At 49.0% G+C, this 17805-nt stretch overlaps 1 protein-coding gene across 1 annotated transcript; it reads right to left on the reverse strand.

The window, feature by feature from the left end:
• Positions 1-11464: 11464 nt before the first annotated feature.
• Positions 11465-13186, reverse strand: LOC127218759 (zymogen granule protein 16 homolog B). Its single transcript, XM_051179743.1, has 3 exons — positions 13114-13186; positions 12813-12915; positions 11465-11783 (listed from the first exon to the last, which is right to left on the reverse strand). Exons 1-3 carry the CDS (start codon positions 13184-13186, stop codon positions 11465-11467), a joined length of 495 nt encoding a protein of 164 aa, XP_051035700.1.
• Between the last annotated feature and the right edge of the window lie 4619 nt (positions 13187-17805).

Below are 17805 nucleotides of genomic sequence, written 5' to 3' on the forward strand. Positions count from 1 at the left end.
TGGCACAGCCATTTACAACAACAGGGCTGGTGACAGTGACAGCATTTGTGTCTATTGTCACCTCTGGGTTCTGTCTCATGAGCGCCTGGTCAGCCCCTGACAGGAGCAATGCGAGGTTTGCAGAGAGCCCCGCCCCAGCTCTGCCAGGCAGGTTTCAACCAGCTATGGCCACAGAACAACTGGTCTCAGAAAGTCCACGAGCAGGCCCTGGCTTCCATAAGCCTAGGCAGCCCCCTGTCTGGAGGACTCCCCTGAGCCCCTACAAACTCCCTGCAGAACTCAGAGAGCCAGGGACAGCAGTCTCGGTCCCCTGCTCTGTGCTTGTTCAGTGGTTCTTGTCCACTCATCAGGTATCCGTGGTGACCTCCCTCGTATGCTGGATTTAGGGCTAGTAAGGATGAACAGGTGGTGAGCCTGGGAGGCCTTGGACATACAAAGACCCAAAAGACATGAGAGCAGTCATGATTAAAGCCAGAGAGTACAGGGAGGGTGAGGTCCAACCCAGGTGGTATCCCTGGGACCAGGCTGACTGTGTGTGTGTGTGTGTGTGTGTGTGTGTGTGTGTGTGTGTGTGTGTGTGTTACTGAGCAGGATTGAACTTGACTACCAATACATTTTGCAAGTGCTCCCCCACTGTGCTTATAATGGGCTTTTCCTCTGTGTGTTACTCGTGTGTGCATGTGGCGGGGGAGTGCATGAATGTCTGCACGTGGCAGTGGACATCAGGTGTCGTCTTATTTTCCCCTCCTCCTCATCCTTTTTTTTTCCCTCCTCCTCCTCTTCATCTTTTATTTATCTTAGGGTCTTGCTATACTCCTGTCTATCTTGGAACTCACTACATAGACTAGATTTACCTCAGATTCACAGACATCTACTCTGCTTTCCAAATGCTAACATTAAAGGCCTGAAAATTTTCCCACTTTTTAATTTCAAACGTGAAATTTTATATTTTACTCACTTGAAACTTCTTGTCTTTTAATCTTAAAATAAATTGAGTACGGATGGTTTGCCTAAATATATATCACGTCTATGTGTGGCCCTTTTTGATGCCAGAAGAAGGTATCAGATGCCCTAGGACTGGAGTTACAGACAGTTACATTAGTGTGGAACCCAACCCAGTCCTTCTGGGGGAACAGCTGCTCAGCCCTCTCTCCAGCGCTTTGTTCTTGTTTTTGAGAACGTCTCTCAGTAAACCTAGAGCTCAGTGGTTCGGTTAGACTGGCTTGAAAACAGGCTCTAGGGTCCTCGTGTCTCCCCACTGTACCCGTACTAGTATTACAGCCATGCACTGCTACCCCCGGAATCTTTTTGTAAGACAGGTTTCTCTCTGTAGACCTAAATGGCCTGGACCTAACACCATAGACCAGGCTGGACCACAACTAACAGAAATCCACCTGCCTCTGACACCCAAGTGCTGGGATTAAAGGAGAGGGCCATTGCTGCCCAGATCCTTTGCTTAACCTTTAAGCATGCTGTCAATTAAGACCTTTGAGAGAAATGCAACATGACAAAACACAGTAGGGGAGAATATATACTTATCACCTAATTGCGGCTCTCTCACTTGCAGCCTGCACCCATGACATGCAGTATGTACTATCCTTCTTCCTATGTAATTCTCTGTGGAATATTCTCCTAATAAATTCTAGTAATAAATTGCTTTGCTCTGGTTCATACAGCATGTCCTATCTGGGACATAGTAAAGAATCCAGATTGATATAAGTACAAACACCTAAAAGGAGAGGAATTCCTCGGGTTTTGATGGGTGTGCTCAGACACGTCTCCCTGTAGGGATGGATCCTTCCTTTGGCTTCCCTGGATACCTCTGAAACTGCTGGTGAGTTTGCCTTCATTGCTCTATATCATCAGCTTTACTCCTCTCGCTTCTTCCTTCCTTCCTTTCTTCTTTCCTTTCTTTCTTTCTTCCTTTCTTTCTCTCTTTCTTTTTTTCTCCCTTTTCTTCTTTGTTTTCTGGCTAGAGACCCACCAAGTATTCACTATTTGTCTCCAGCAATCAGCTAGGAAAGCATAAAGAAACTCCATACACTTGACTTGGATCAGAGAGAGGAGTACACAGCTTGCCTAGGAGGACACCACTAAAGGACGGAGCCCAGAGATGTTCTGAGCTGCACGTTGCCTTGACAAGAGCACAAGAATCCCCTGGACCCTGTTCAGACCAACTCACTCTGGGATGAACACAGAGAAGCTAACCTGGTTAGGAGTTCCATTTTCAAATCCAGGCATTTAGGTGGCCAACTGGAGGCATAAAGGGACTCTTCTCTTTCTCCATAGGTGCTAAGATTCTCCTGTCTGCCAGCTCTCCCCCACAAGCTCCCTGCTGGTCTAAGTGTGACACCTACAAGCAGGGGCCCCTGGAGTCCTGCAGAGGGTGGCACATCCCCTGGAACTAGTTACAGGTGTCTGTGAGCTGCCATGTCAGTGCTGGGAAGCAATCCTAGTTCTCTGCAGGAGCAGTGAACACTCTTAACAGGTCAACCATCTCTCCAGCCCCACAACTGTCCCTAGAAAGCTTTTAAGTGTCATGCAAAAGGAGCCTGGCCAGCCTCTGTCCAGGCACTGCCTTGCAACCTTCTATGTCAGCCTGCAACCTTTCCTGACATGGACTCTCTGTCTCTCACCATGTTTCTAGAGTCTCATAAATAATACTTGGGAAAGGGGACTCCAAAACATTGCAAAGCTGAAACAGAGAAACAGAATCCCCAAGGTTTCTTTTGTACCAGGACGTTCTGTGCTTCCAACCTTATCTTTAGAACCTTCACAAGAACACACAACATGGCATCCTCAGAAGCTTCCAACACCCCTAGAGGGAAATCAGAGGACCAGCAGTGGGGAATGCTAACACCAAGGCAATGCCATTATAGTTCAAGCCAGTGGTGTCTGGAGAACTCAAAGGAAGGAGTCCCTCAGGGCAGGTGTTATGGTAATGCCTTTAATTCCAGCACTCAGGAGCCATGGCAAGCAGAGGTCTGTGTGCTTGAGGTCATCAGAGGGAGCTCCAGGAAAGTCTGACCCAGTCTAAAAGGAAATGTACTCCATGTTTTAAGGGGGAACACAATGAAGGTCTATCTCATATCATACATGAATTGTTTCATTTTCCTGTAGGTATACAAGTAAAGAGAGGGACAACACAATGCCATCGGTGAGTGATCATCTATTCCTGACAGCTAGTATTAGGCTACATTTTACATGATTGAATACACTCTAAAACAGGTAGTAACAATATGTTTTTTAAATGATTCTGCCTAATCATACTGTAAATTACAACAATTAATGGTGAGACCTACAAACCAGCTCTCTAAAACGGAAGCTTGGGAGTCTTTATTTTCCTTCATTCATTTTTGGGTGCTAGGGATTAATCCAAGATCTCCCTGTTCCAGGGAAGTGCTCTACCACTGACACTCATCCCAGCCCTGACATAAACGGTTTCCTTATTTGTGTGAGTGTCTCTGTGACAGTTATTCAGTGTCCCTATAAAGCCAGTCCCACATAAAGCATACCATTGGAGAGTTCGTTGTCGGACTAGCCATGTGGCTCTGCTGGGAGAATGCTTGCCTGGCTCCCACCTGGATTCAATACCAGCACTGTCTAAATTGGGCATGGTGTCACTTTCCTGTAATGCAGGAACTGGTGGTGGGCAGGTAGAGAATCAAGTATTGTATGAGACCTGTCCTAGGAGGATATGAACAAACCTCTATTCATCCCACATAGGGAACCGATGACATAAAAGGTAAGCCACCAGAGAGGTCAGTCACATGGTGGACAAGCAGCCACTTAGCCAGGAGGGGAGCTGTAGAGGGAGAGTAAGGGAGCCCCAAGTAGCAGAAAATCCTATTCGACTCACACTGGTCAGGATTCAGAAGAGAACTGAAAGAGAAACAAGGGAGAAAGCTACACCTTTCTGAGTCAGGACTCAGAGAGGCAGGCTGCTCCTCCAGAGCCTCATGGATGGTCCTGGAGCCTCTGCCCAGAGGAGGGAATTCTGGGAGGAAAAGGACATCTCAACAAGGGAACAATTATTCCTCCCACCTCTTCTGTACAGCTTCAGGGGGCCCAGCCTACCCGAGGAGTGGTCCTGAGCTATGTGAATGACTTACACAACTGCATTAACTCTTCAAGGGACAGACAGAGGCAAGTCTCCATCCCTGAGTGCATGTCATGCTGTATTGTAAAAAGAGGAGGAAATAGCAGTCCTCACCAGTGAATATGTCTAGGTTTTATATGCTGTCTTCTGAATGAGACCCCTTGTTCCATCAAGACATCAGATCTCTGACAGTACTGTGTTGCATCTGAAGGGACACTAGTCCACTCCAGCACGGGACTCTGGCAAGCCTTGCCCTTGCCCCCAGTTCCCTGAGCCTTTCTAAAAAGTATTAGATTCCAGTCTTAATGTTTCCACTAAGGATTATTCCCTTTTTTGGCCACATCCTCTTCTTGAGCCTGACTATTGAAGGCCGGTCATAAAAGTCCCTTTGGCCCAACTAAGTAGCATGTAGAACTAAAATTAAACACTTCATCGTAACATAGAGGATCCCCCTTCACCTGCTAAACCACCATTTGCCTATGGGTCACATCCGTCATCTTTCTATCCATCCATCCATCCATCCATCTATCTACATCATCTACCGAGAAGTGATCCTTTGTCCCTCTGGAGCAAATATCCCTGCCCCTTTCCCTTGTTCCTTGTTCCCTCCCATTCTACCTTGTGCTTTATCTCCTGTGTCACTGCATCCTAGCCTATTCTGTCACACACCTCTCCTCCTCTTCCTCTTCCGAATCACATCTGCAAGGTCATTTGCTGCTGTTTTCTGCCTGAGACAGAAAGCAGCCACTTTAATGTTTTTTCCCCCTTATTAAGGAATTGCCCTGAGAAACCAGGTTTGGGTATGTGATCTGTGCATGACCTGAGGTCTGATAGCAAGCCCCCACTGTGCAGAGGTCTCCTGCAGCCTCCGGTGATATATGCACACATTTTAACTCTGACAGAAGTAGCAAAGAGAGAGGCAAGCACCCTGACCAGTTCCCTTAATCTTTTTGGGACCTGAACTCACATAAATCCAGATCCTTGGCTTTGATGCAGAAAATAACTTCAAATCTGCCTGTTGGAAGCAGAGGTGGACATTATTCAGAACAGAGAGCTGCCCAGGGAAAGAATGAGGCACCTTGAGAACAGGGATGTGGACTTCTCAAAGAAGAGTCAGTCACATTTGAATGTCCTGACATCAGCTGTTAAGTCCAAAGGAAACTACAGCTCCTAAAAGCCCAAAGGGCAGTCCAGAGTCCCAGAAGGACTTCTGGTGGATGGATTAAAGCCAGTATTTCGCAGGAACCTGTGAAGCTGGTAGGTTCCCCTCTGCCAAGAGAACCCATCTCTCCTATCACTGGCGGACTGGAAAAATGGCCAGCCGTGGCACCTAGTAGCACACCAAAGTGCATGCTGGCCTCCAGGCTCCCTCAGTACCTCAAGTACCTGTTACACATTTCAGAGTCCAGGACAGCATCCTACCCCGCTCACTTCCTCTCCTGCCCTAAGTCCCCAGCTCTTGGGCTTCCCTCCTCCGGGCACTCATTCTCCTTATAACACTGCTATTTCTGGATATCTCACCCTTCCACTCTCTTGTCTCCTTCTCTCCATGTTCCCTCTCTCTCTCTCTCTCTCTCTCTCTCTCTCTCTCTCTGTGTGTGTGTGTGTGTGTGTGTGTGTGTGTGTGTGTGTGTGTGTGTGTGTGCCCTGCAACTGCTTCTCTGAGGATCAGGTCTAGTCTACTGGCCTTATTCAGCCTATCTCTTAATCTCTGTCTACTCTGGGTTCTTCCAGATGTCTCATTTTTATAATGAAATCCTTCCCCTTAACCACACAGTTTATATACCAGTCATGAATGCCATTGGGGGGCTCTCTAATTGCATCCCAATGGGTTGTGAGAACACTTATCCTTCTGTTTGGATAAATGAGGATATAGGTTGTTCTACAGGTGCCTTAGATGGAATTACAATCTGATCAAATAAAAGTAGACGCCACAAAGTGTTTAAGGTATGCTATGTCCTCACAGTAAAAGTGGGGTTTCTGATGAGACTCCTAGGAAATTTCAGGTCCATTAGCTGATAAACGCTCCAAGATCAGACCTTGTCTTCTCTTGTGCTGTTAGTGACAATTTGTACCTAAGGTTCATTTGAAATGCTTGTGACTTTTGGACTGAATTGAGGCATAGGCTGCATGGTTACTTGTAATTATATGCCAAGGAAGCTCAGGTCTTGTTTGTCAGGTTGTTTCTCTTCTCTTTAACCTGGTTTGGCATTTGTCTTTAGATTCTGTTGAACAGTTAGTTATCTCTAGATTTGAGGTACGAAAGACAAGTGGATTCACCTTGGGCTACTTTGCCACACCAGGTGAGAGAAATTATCTGCTAAGGATTGAACAACTGTAGGGTGCTGTGTTTGTTAGGAATAAAGATGACAATTCTTACCAGGCATTGGCGGCCCAGCACTCAGGAGGCAGGGTTTTGAGAATCTCTGTGAGTTTGAGACCAGCCAGGTCTACAGAGCTGGTTCCGGGACAGCCTTCACAGCCACAGAGAAACCTGGTCTTGAAAAGACAAACAAAAATTCCAGTTCTCACACTGGGTATCACTTCTGACTCCCTGAGTCCTAGTACTGGAACATGATAGAACAAAGCCTTGTTCAAAGCCATCTACTTCTGCTACACCCTAGTTAAAGTCCAGCCTGGGCTACATGAGATCCTGTTTCCAAACCACCTAAACTGGCCAGGCCCTGTGGAACATGCCTCTGACCCCAGCACTACAACAGGAAGAGGCAAATGAATGTCGGCAGGTCTGAGGCCAGCCTGAGACACTGAGATCCTTCTAAAAATACAACAACAACAAAGAAAGATTAAGATCCTTTTTGGTTACTGTTTGGGCTTTTTGAGAAAAGGTCATTGTGACACTGGAGTGTGACCACAGCTGCAGAGTCTGAGTCCCTGTCCGTGTGACATCATTCAGGGGAAACCAAGCCTTCTGAAGCCATGAAAGCCTATGGGAAAACAAGGTTCCACAATGTTCCTTTAAGCCACCTTTGGTGACCCTCAATTTTACATCTGCTGTTTCTCCAGAGAGTCCAGGAATTCTTGCCACCTCCCCGAGGCTTCTGAATCCTCTAGACCGGTAGTTCTCAACCTGTAAGTCCCGACCAACAGAAAACACATCTTGCCAATGGTCTTCAGAACCGAGATACCTCTCGGTAGCTAAATTACACTATGAAGTAGCAGTGAATATTAATTTTTGGTTGGGGGTTCCTAAGACCATTACAAACATGTCTCCCTTGGTCGCCAGCACTGCTGTTGTCCACGTTGATTCTCCTCAGCAGAGCCTCCTGCAGGGCCCAGGATGGGTCTCCACACCTGGAGTGCAGCCTCAGCTTCACAAGAGTCCAATTCCCGAGAGGCTCCCTGTTGCCTCACCCTCTGCTCTACTTCCTCACAGGTTCAGGGTGGGAATTCGGACACCTGCTTCTTCCACACACAGGTTAACAGCAAGGGGGCAGAGACTCCCAGTCTTCCTGGACACCACAAGCACAGTGCAGGGATGAAAGCACCCTGGCCGCCGGCCTCTCACACCACACCCAGTTGTGTTCCTCTCCTGGGGCCCTGAGGGAACGCTCTGGACTCACCCCCCCCCCCAGTGTACCTAGCTCTCCCTTGTTGGCCTCTGCTTCCCCACCCTGACCGAGGAGAGCTCACTCGGGGCTGGAATGCCCAGCTTGGGTGAGGGTGCGGCCCATCCTCAGGAGAGAGACTTCCGGTTCAGAAGGACCCTAGTGGCTGAGGGCCCTCCTCTGGGTAGTTCTGGAAACCTGAGGGCCCTGTGGTGGTGACAGAATTGCTCTGATGAGCAGAGACGTGACCCTGTCTGCCCTCACAGGACAATTGTGTGGTTCACTCCCTTTCTCTGGACTTCTCTCTACTCACAGAAATGTCAGTCAAACCCTGGATCAGGCTGCATCTTGACTGTCTACACAGTGTCTGCCTCCTGGGCTCTGTTCCTCTCCTAAGGTGCCCTGAGGGTCATGTTCCAAGGGAGTAAATACAAGCACAGTGTGGTGTGGGCGGGGCACGACAAGATGCCTCAGCACTCCAGAGCACTTGCTGCTCTTATAGAAAACCAAGGTTCATGTAAGTAAAAACGAAGATTAAGCCATCACATGATGGAGCTCACCTTTAATCCCAGCGCTGCAGAGGCAGAGGCAGCAGGATCTCTGTGAGCTCAAGGCCAGCCTCCTGTACATAGCTAGTACCAGGACAGCCAGGGCTACAGAGAAAACTGTCTCTCAGACCTAAATAGAAATTTATTAATCCATAAAAATTAAAAACAAGTCTCTCTTTTTTTGAAAAAAAAAAAAAAACAAACAAAAACCAAAACAGGAATGGGTATATAATACAATAGAAGGATTCTTAGATCCAACCTTGAGAACTGTAGATCATCAGCGTCATCATCACCAAGGGCTGGCAGAGACAGCTCAGTGTGTGAAACATTAAGACCCCTGCAAGGATCATAAAGACCATGATCCCTGAGATCTGCATGGGAGAAATAGAAAAAGAACAAAAGAACAAAAAAACAAAAAAACTCCTGCAAACTGTTCTTTGACATCCACACTCACCCACTGTACTTGAACCTAAACACACACAAACACACAAGAGGCTATAACAGGTTTCTAATAGCCCTGCCAGGAACCAGGCTTTAGTTTGGGTTACTGGAGGTGGCAGGAGCTGAGCAAGCAGTTCAGGAAAACCACAACTAGAGGGCAACCAATCAGCAGGCACTGCACAACCTTCTGCTAGCTCAGCAGAGGACCACAGCCTCAGGCTAGCCAAAGACAGCTCCCCCTACCCTGCCACTGGGTGGTGACAACCCACTAGAGCCATACACCTATCAGCCCTCAAACTAATCTCTCCTCCCTGAAATTCCCCTAACTCTGCTTAAAAGGGGACCTGGGAACCTCTTCTCTTCTAGCCATTTGCCACAACTCACATGAGGGAAGATATTCCATTAATAAGCTATTATTACTTGTATAGGACACTGGTTGTCTTTAATGGACTCTGCTCACATACCCTAAACACAAACACACACATACACACACACACACACACACACACAAACAGAGAGAGAGAGAGAGAGAGAGAGAATTAAAAAGGCTTGATGGAGGCAGAAGGAGGAGGATTCATGTTCTCCTGTGCTATACAGCTTGTTCAGGGCAAGTCTTAGAACATGAACATGGCTTTAAAATTGAATAAATAAATAATCAGACTTCAGGAAGCAGACTGAAGGCAGCTAATCCCAAAAGATACTGGAGGGGAGGAGCCACTGGTCCCTGGCCAGGCTGACAAGGCACAGAAAGGAATCTCTGATAACTTTGCTCCATGCACCAGGACTAGGCAGGGCTTCAGGAAGGAACTAGCACTGTATCTGTGGATGGGAGCATGCTGGCTCCACCTCTTCCCAGCATCTAGTTGAAGCTAGTTCCAGCATCCATGCACATTGCAGCGCCCCCACCCGAGGACCTGAGGGCAGCACGCTGGAGTTCAGGCTGCCTAGTGGCCAGTGCGATGGACAGTCACCACCCCCTGCCCAGAATGTCCAGCTCTGACCAAGTGCCCAACTCCGGGAGATCCTGAAGAATGCCGATATGCACGCTCAGCTCCTGGCCAGAAGCTGCTGATGGTCAAGGCATGAACTGGCCCGGGATCCGCTTCTCAGAAGGTGACCACAGCTAGGCCCACTGGAGTGCTCCAGCTCAAAGCCAGTCCTGTGACCAGCAGCACTCACCTGGCAGGGCCCAGACAAAGATGGCCCTGTATTGACCTAGGCAAGGCTGATGGGGCTCTGAATGCCTTTGTTGAATACAGTTTCTGCCCTCATGAAACCTGTGTGTTACTTGTCATCAAAGGGGCCTCAGGACTCCCTGAGCCTCCTGCCCCTACAAGCTCACTAAGCAAGGGATTAGAAAGTGGAATCACATGAAAAAACCATCACCCCACTTTTAAATGTTTTAGAAATAGAACCCAAGCTTCATATAAGCCAGGATGGCTCCCTACAAAATGAGCTGAACCTCCAACCTACTTGTGAAAGCTTTGCCACAGATTGGGGTCAGAGTTCAGATTTCTCAGATGGACCTCCTTACAGCTGATTCTGCCGAGTGACTTAGGACAAATTCCCTTGCCCTGGGTGCTCAGTTTCTTCATGAGGGTGCACTGTCTCTCTCTGTAGTCCTGAAACTCACTCTGTATCCCAGGCTGACTCCAACTCACAGAGATCCTCTAGCTTCTGCCTCTGCCTCTGCCTCTGCCTCTGCCTCTGCCTCTGCCTCTGCCTCTGCCTCTGCCTCTGCCTCTGCCTCTGCCTCCCAAGTTCAGGGATTAAAGGAGTGTGCACTGCACCCAGACAAGTCTTCCTCAATCAGGCACTAGGAGAGGTGCAGGTAGAGGCCTGCCCTCAGGGCTCTCTGGCCTGGACCTCCCTCCTCCCTGTATCCACTTGGCTGATTCCCCCACTGCTCTGAGGATGCAGCTCAGATCCCACTGCCTCCAGGAAGAGTCTCTGAGGCTCTCTCAGCCTGCCACCCCTCTGGCAGGTGCTCTGTCTCCACATCACCTGTCCACACACCTGGTAATGCAGGGACCGCCAAGTCACCATGAGCTTCTGTGTGCTGTGCATGTGATATAGATGTGTGTGAACCTACTAGTGTGAGGGAATGCACACACTTATATGTGTGCATGCACGTGGAGGCCAGAGATTGACCTTGAGTGTCTTCCTCCAGTACTCTCCGCCTTGTTTTGTGAACCAGCATCTTCACTGTAGCTAGAGCCTACAGATTGGCCTGCACCAGCCAGCCAGTGAGCTGTGAGGAGCAGCCTGTCTCCTTCTCCACTCTTCCCCGCTTCTCCTAGTGCTGGGGTTACTTCTGGGTAGGTGCTGGGGGCCCAAATTCAGTTTTCATTTTTGCACAGCCAGCACTATAGCCACAGAGCCATCTCCCCAAATCCTCCAGGCCCCCCTTCTTTGTGTCCCTTAGGGCAAAGAAGAGCCTGGTGAGTACAAGCCGTTGGCAAATGGTTAGTGGCAACCCTGAGGTGTGTTGCAGAAGCAGAGAAGTCTGGAACAATGCAGGGCCAGCACAGGACAACTGAGTGTGTACACATACACCGCAGTCTGCAGTGGTGCTCTCTGAGCTGACCCTTGGAGATTATAGCCTAGGGTCACTGTGTGCAGCCCCCAAATACTTGCCTCGCCTATTTCTACCCACCGTCATTTCAGTTCACAGAGGGAGCCTTCTCAGACCCAAGAATCCCACTTGGACACAGAGTTCATGCAGATATACTATTTATTAGTGGGCATGGTTTCCAAGGCCCAGTGGGGTGACCTGACACAGAGCGCTTCAGCTGGGGTGGCCATGAGCCTCACTCTGTACATTTACCACCTGGACTCCCCCACTTAGCACTGATGGCCTTAAAGCCACCCCTCACGTAATAGCCACAGAAGCCCAGAAGCACATGGGAGGGATCTTGAGGGTAGTCGGTGAACTCATTATTAGCTTTGGCAGTCCCAAAAATCTTATCTCGTGGCCTGGTAGTATAAAGGACTATTTGCCGCATGTAGGAGTTGTATGAGCCATATAGTGACATGATATCTTCACCATCATTCAGTTCCAGTTCCTCCAGACTCCCATCTGAATAGCCATACAGTGAACCCCATTGGTCTCCATGCTTCATCTGGACACTAGGGAAGAGGACACCCTTTAAATACCCATCCAGACACAGCATTGCCCTCCTTCCATGGACCCAGGTGCCCCTCCGCCTCCCTCTCTTTTGGCTTCTTGAGACACACTAGCCTCCCTCTCACTCTGGGGAAGCCAATCACAGATACTGTGAGCTGAAGGCCCTTACTCAGCCTATTGGGGACTCGCTTCATCATAGTCACAGTAGACAGGCCAAGCAGAGCAGTCTGCACATCAGACCTTCATAGGGGACAGCTCCGTTTACAGCAGGGCTGACCCTGGCCAAGCTGGGACTTTCTCAACCTAGGTCACTTCTAAGAAAGCAGCAGATCACAGAAAAACAGGTGTCTTCCGTGCCCCTAAGGGACTTCACCAGCCCCACACACTGACTTCTTCAGCATCCTAGTCTTTGGCGGCATTCCAGAGCTTTCGCAGCTCAGTTCACACGCTGTCTTCTATTTCCCTGACTCTTCCCCTCTCCATTTCCTATGTGTCTGACATCCTCTCACTACAAAGCAGAAATCCTCTCAGGCTCAAGCAGGGTTGCCCCCAATATGAAAGGCCTGACTTTGGATTTCTGCTTCCAACGTTGCTTACCACTAACATTCAGTCACCTCTAACCCTCTAACCCTCTAACCCTCACCTCCTAGACAACCCTGGCAGGTGAGATTTTGCTATCAAGAGTAGGGATTCAGGGGCCTTTTGTAGTTGAGTTGAGTAGGGAGCAGCATCTCCACCTTCTCTGATCAACCCGAGATGCAAAAGTAGGACTGTACTATGGACCCAGTAAAAGCAGGACTATGCTCCGGAGAGGTAATGACTGTGGACAGCTACAAGACAAAAGGTTTGGCTTGTGGCTCTGTGACTCTGAAAAGCAAATGACTTTGAGGAGCCACTAGAAACCAGATGGGATCTGTGGGAAGGAAGACACAATCAGTGGACCATGTACTCATAGGTGGGGTTCTGAAATGTGGGAAGAATCCAGGCAGGACACAGGGTGAGGGGCCATGCATGAGTCTGATCATACTTACCCCATAATGATGTTATTGCGAACATACATCCGAATTCCTGTTAAGTTTTTTCCCTCGGGTATGGAAGTGCAGAAATGTGTGCCGGTTGTCCTGCCATAGTAATCTGTGTGGATGAAAGCCCAGAGAGGAGAAAACCCACTCAGACATGTGGAGGGCCTGTCTTCCCACCCGGGAAGCCAGGAAGGATTGGCCTATGACCACGTTTAGTCTGTGGCAAAGGCTGGGAGGTGTCCCCATGTCTCCTAGGTTGAGGGAGATGACGTGGCCACCGGTGAGGGGGCCCACTCCAGGGTTGACTTACTTTCTGAACAAAAGGCGGGCGTCCCCAGGACAGCAAGGATCAGCAAGAGCAGCATGGCCTGAGGCTGGGACATCTGAAAGTCTCAGGGAAAGGGCAAAGACACCTAAGGCCTAACTGGAGAACCAGCTGGGCTTCGCCATGATGCCCACCCCCGGGAGCCATGCACCTTACCTGGCTGGGAGAATTCGCCCTGGGTATCTTGTGCCTGGACCTCCTTCCCCTTCCCTTATATGCTCTGGAGTCTCTTGGGCCCCTGTCCAGAAGGAAGGAGCCATGGGCCACCAGAGGGACAGGAAGGAGTGGGTTGGTGGGGGGCTCTTCCTGGGGAGTTTTCAAAGCCACCTGGGGAGGCTCCCGGACACACTGTGTTTGCAGACTTGGCACAGCCACTTACAACAACAGGGCTGGTGACAGTGACAGCATTTGTGTCTATTGTCACCTCTGGGTTCTGTCTCATGAGCGCCTGGTCAGCCCCTGACAGGAGCAATGCGAGGTTTGCAGAGAGCCCCGCCCCAGCTCTGCCAGGCAGGTTTCAACCAGCTATGGCCACAGAACAACTGGTCTCAGAAAGTCCACGAGCAGGCCCTGGCTTCCATAAGCCTAGGCAGCCCCCTGTCTGGAGGACTCCCCTGAGCCCCTACAAACTCCCTGCAGAACTCAGAGAGCCAGGGACAGCAGTCTCGGTCCCCTGCTCTGTGCTTGTTCAGTGGTTCTTGTCCACTCATCAGGTATCCGTGGTGACCTCCCTCGTATGCTGGATTTAGGGCTAATAAGGATGAACAGGTGGTGAGCCTGGGAGGCCTTGAACATACAAAGACCCAAAAGACATGAGAGCAGTCATGATTAAAGCCAGAGAGTACAGGGAGGGTGAGGTCCAACCCAGGTGGTATCCCTGGGACCAGGCTGACTGTGTGTGTGTGTGTGTGTGTGTGTGTGTGTGTGTGTGTGTGTGTGTGTGTGTGTGTTACTGAGCAGGATTGAACTTGACTACCAATACATTTTGCAAGTGCTCCCCCACTGTGCTTATAATGGGCTTTTCCTCTGTGTGTTACTCGTGTGTGCATGTGGCGGGGGAGTGCATGAATGTCTGCACGTGGCAGTGGACATCAGGTGTCTTCTTATTTTCCCCTCCTCCTCATCCCTTTCCTCCTCCTTTTTTCCTCCTCCTCATCTTTTATTTATTTTATCACAGAGTTTTGGTATAATCCTGGCTATCCTGGAACTCACTACATAGATTAACTAGGTTTACCTCAGTTTCAATGAGGTCTATCTCTACCTCCCAATTGCTAACTTACAGGCCTGAATTTTTCCTATTTTTAATATTAAAATGTCATACGTGTGGGGGACTTGACTACATATATATCTATGCACTAATTTTATGGTTGGTGCCCTTGGAGACCTTTTGAAGGCATCAGATCCTCTGTACTTGAATTCTATTAGTTCTGGGAATCCTGAATAGCTGGTGTTCGTAGCTACTGAGCCACCTCTGCAGGTCTTTATTCCTGTTTTTGAGACCATCTCTATGTAAACCTGAGCTTACTGACTCAGTTAGACCTTCTTTTCAACAGGTTTCTGGGCTCCTCCTTTCTCCCCCACTTTCCCTGTACTGATATTACAACCATGTGGTGCTACACCCAACTTTTTGTGGGTTCTGGGGATCAAGCTCAGATCCTTCTGCTTGATGGCAAACACTTTACTAACTGATCCATCTCCCTGTCATTTCCTCAAGTTCCAAGAGTCCCTTCTTTATCCTTGTGGTGATTTTCCTCTCCAGGGCTTAGATTTGGGTAGCTTGCTGTATTTCCCTTTGTCTACCCTCCATCAGCCCCTTCTTGAAGGAAGACCTATGATTCCATACCATCATTCCTAGACTTCACCTCAGGTACTGAAAAAAACTGCATTTGAATGGTGTGGAGAGATGGGAGGGTATAGGATAGTGATGGAGGAAATAAAGGCTATTTCAAACCCTATTTGAAGCAGAGAGCATCTTAAGGAAGGGTATCTGCAGGGTCTCTGGAAATACCACAATGCCATGATTGCTGAAGGGTATGGAAGCCACACTAATGCAAAGCCCAGCTTCTTACTCAGGAGGAATGTAGTGGATGAGCCTTGGTCTGTGTTCTACTTTGATCAGTGTTGCTGTGGCAATCCACACAGATTTTTCCACCGGAGTACAGGTGCTATGCCGTGTAAGTCAAGGTCAGTCGAAAAGTTCTAGGAACGACAGATAAGTGTCTGTGGGGTGATGGAAAGTCAATACCATGGTGGCTCCCACCTCTGGGGCACTGAGGGGTCAGAGAAAGGAGCACTGTCCTCCCTTCCTCCCTATGCTGCTTCCGTCGCCTTGGTGAACAGATTGAGAACAAGTCAATCTTCTCTTGACTTGTGACTCTGTCCACAGATTTCTGAGTTATTCCCATTGTGATCAATGATGCCTTTTCATGGCTTACATCATTCTCTTAGTGACTTTTTTTTCAGAGTTTTGAAGAAAAAAAAAAACTTTATTAATTGGAAAATCATGAATAAGACTCATCAAAACAGAGAACTGTGTCCTGTGGTGACAATTCTCTGTCCTCATTCCTTCTTTTTCATTCCACAGCCAACCAGTCATGACACTGATATTTTCTGTGGCTTACTTACACGTGAGACTTGCTGTCTTGAGTCTCTGTGGGACTCTGAATGCAGCAAGGCCTATCCCATCTGTCTGCGCCTCTGAACGTTGCTGTTGCACCCAGCTCACAAATCCACCACCGGCTTCCCTACCTCTAGGTGGCCAGTTTCGAATGAGTCTGCCCACTCGCCACCTGCCTTGTTCCTGTCCTTTACTGTGAGTCTGCACCTGATTCCTGTTGAGACCCTCCTGTGCTTAGAAAGGGATGCAAAGAACAGCCTTATTTGTAGCTAGACTGTCTCTTTCCAGGCACTAGGGACACTGTTCTCATAGGATGATAATGAGGGATGGGCTGCAGCACTAGCAGGGACTCTGCTGCCTGAACTAGGAGCCAACAATGCCTACACAGGGGTGGGGAAACTAGAGAGTCAAAGGCCAAAGAACCCTGTCATGTGTTTCTGAGATAAGAATGCTTTTCATGTGTTGTGGTCCTTGGGAAAGTTTCAGAAAATAGGAAAATATTTTGTGACTCATGAAAATTTTCAGGGTTGGAATGATGGTTCAGTGGTTAAGAACATGGACTAAAGTCGGGCGGTGGTGGTGCACACCTTTAATCCCAGCACTTGGGAAGCAGAGGCAGGTTGGATCTCTGTGAGTTCGAGGCCAGCCTGGTCTACCGTGTGAGTTCCAGGACAGCCAGAGCTACACAGAGAAACCCTGTCTCAAGAAAAAACAAAAAAACAAAAAAACATGGACTGCTCTTCCAGAGGACCTGAATTCTGTTCCCAGCACCCACCTCAGGTGGCTCACACTACTTACGACTCTAGCTCCAGGGGACTGGATGCTTTCATTGGGCCTCCAAGAACACCTATAGCCACATGAATATAGCCACCCCCCCAAGTGGACACAGACAGGTACACATAAACTATATCTTTCCTTTTTTGAAGACAGGGTCTTACTATGTAGCCCTGGTTGGCCCAGAACTCACTCTATAGACTAGGCTGCCCTCAGTCACAGAGATCTGTCTGCCTCTGCCTCCCCAGTACTGGGATTTTTCTAACATGTGCACTACCACACTTGCCATAAAAAGAAAAAGAAAGATGTCTATAATCCTGATGCTTTCCTTATCCCCAAGGTCAAGAGTCAGGGCACATATCAGTTGTCTGTAACTGCTTATGGCCTCCTTCACACAGCCATCTGACTCTGTATATACCACTCCTTACCATGGAGCAATTATAGCCCTGTCCCTGGCAGGCTGGGCAAAGTAGAGGGTTAGGGGCTCTGTTCAGTCATCTTTGGTGGGGACTAGGAAGAGCTCTCCTACCCCATACCTGTGCTTGGTTTGAGAACAGCATCACCTCCCTAGGGAGGCTCACAGAGGCTCGAGCTCCATTGATGCAGAGGTGAGCACCCACTTCCTCACCCTCCCAACCCTCCTTACACCTCTACTCTGCAGACACAGTAGAGGCTTGGCTGGGGACAGGGCAGCAGATCCCCTCCTGATGGCCCAGGAGATCTTTGGGGAGGTGGAGGCGGAAGGGCCTAAGCTCTTAGCAGACAAGCTCTTGGAGCCAGGGGCCTGAAAGGGAACACAAAGGGGGCTTGTGTTCTGTTCCAGCCTGGCCCAAGGACACTGTTGTGGGTTTGCTGTCACTTCAAGTGCCAAAAGGAGGGTCTACCTGGCTGAGATTCAAGGAAGTGCCCCTTGAGTAGAGGGGGTGGGGGTGAGAGGAACAGACAGTGGCTAGACTGGCCAGAGGGAATTGTGGGACTTGCCCAGTTGAACAAGTAAGGAACATTTTCATATTGTTGGTATGTGGTAATGGCTATCACACTATACCATGTCACACTCCTGCACATGAAAATACACAGTCACCAAGCTACGCCCACATGAACAGGTACAGTCCTCACATACACTAGTAGTGGGCCCAATCCCAAAAGAGTCCTTCTTTGTACCCCTCAGCTACAGAGCTGGCCCTGAGCCTACACTAAGGAATGTTCAACACAGGCCTTTTGTCCCTCAGGATCAGGAACCCCCAAAAGGGGATTTACTGGGTATTTATCACCTGCCCTGGGCACAG

This window comes from Phodopus roborovskii, unplaced genomic scaffold (assembly GCF_943737965.1).
Source record: "Phodopus roborovskii unplaced genomic scaffold, PHOROB, whole genome shotgun sequence".
Classification (NCBI taxonomy): domain Eukaryota; kingdom Metazoa; phylum Chordata; class Mammalia; order Rodentia; family Cricetidae; genus Phodopus; species Phodopus roborovskii.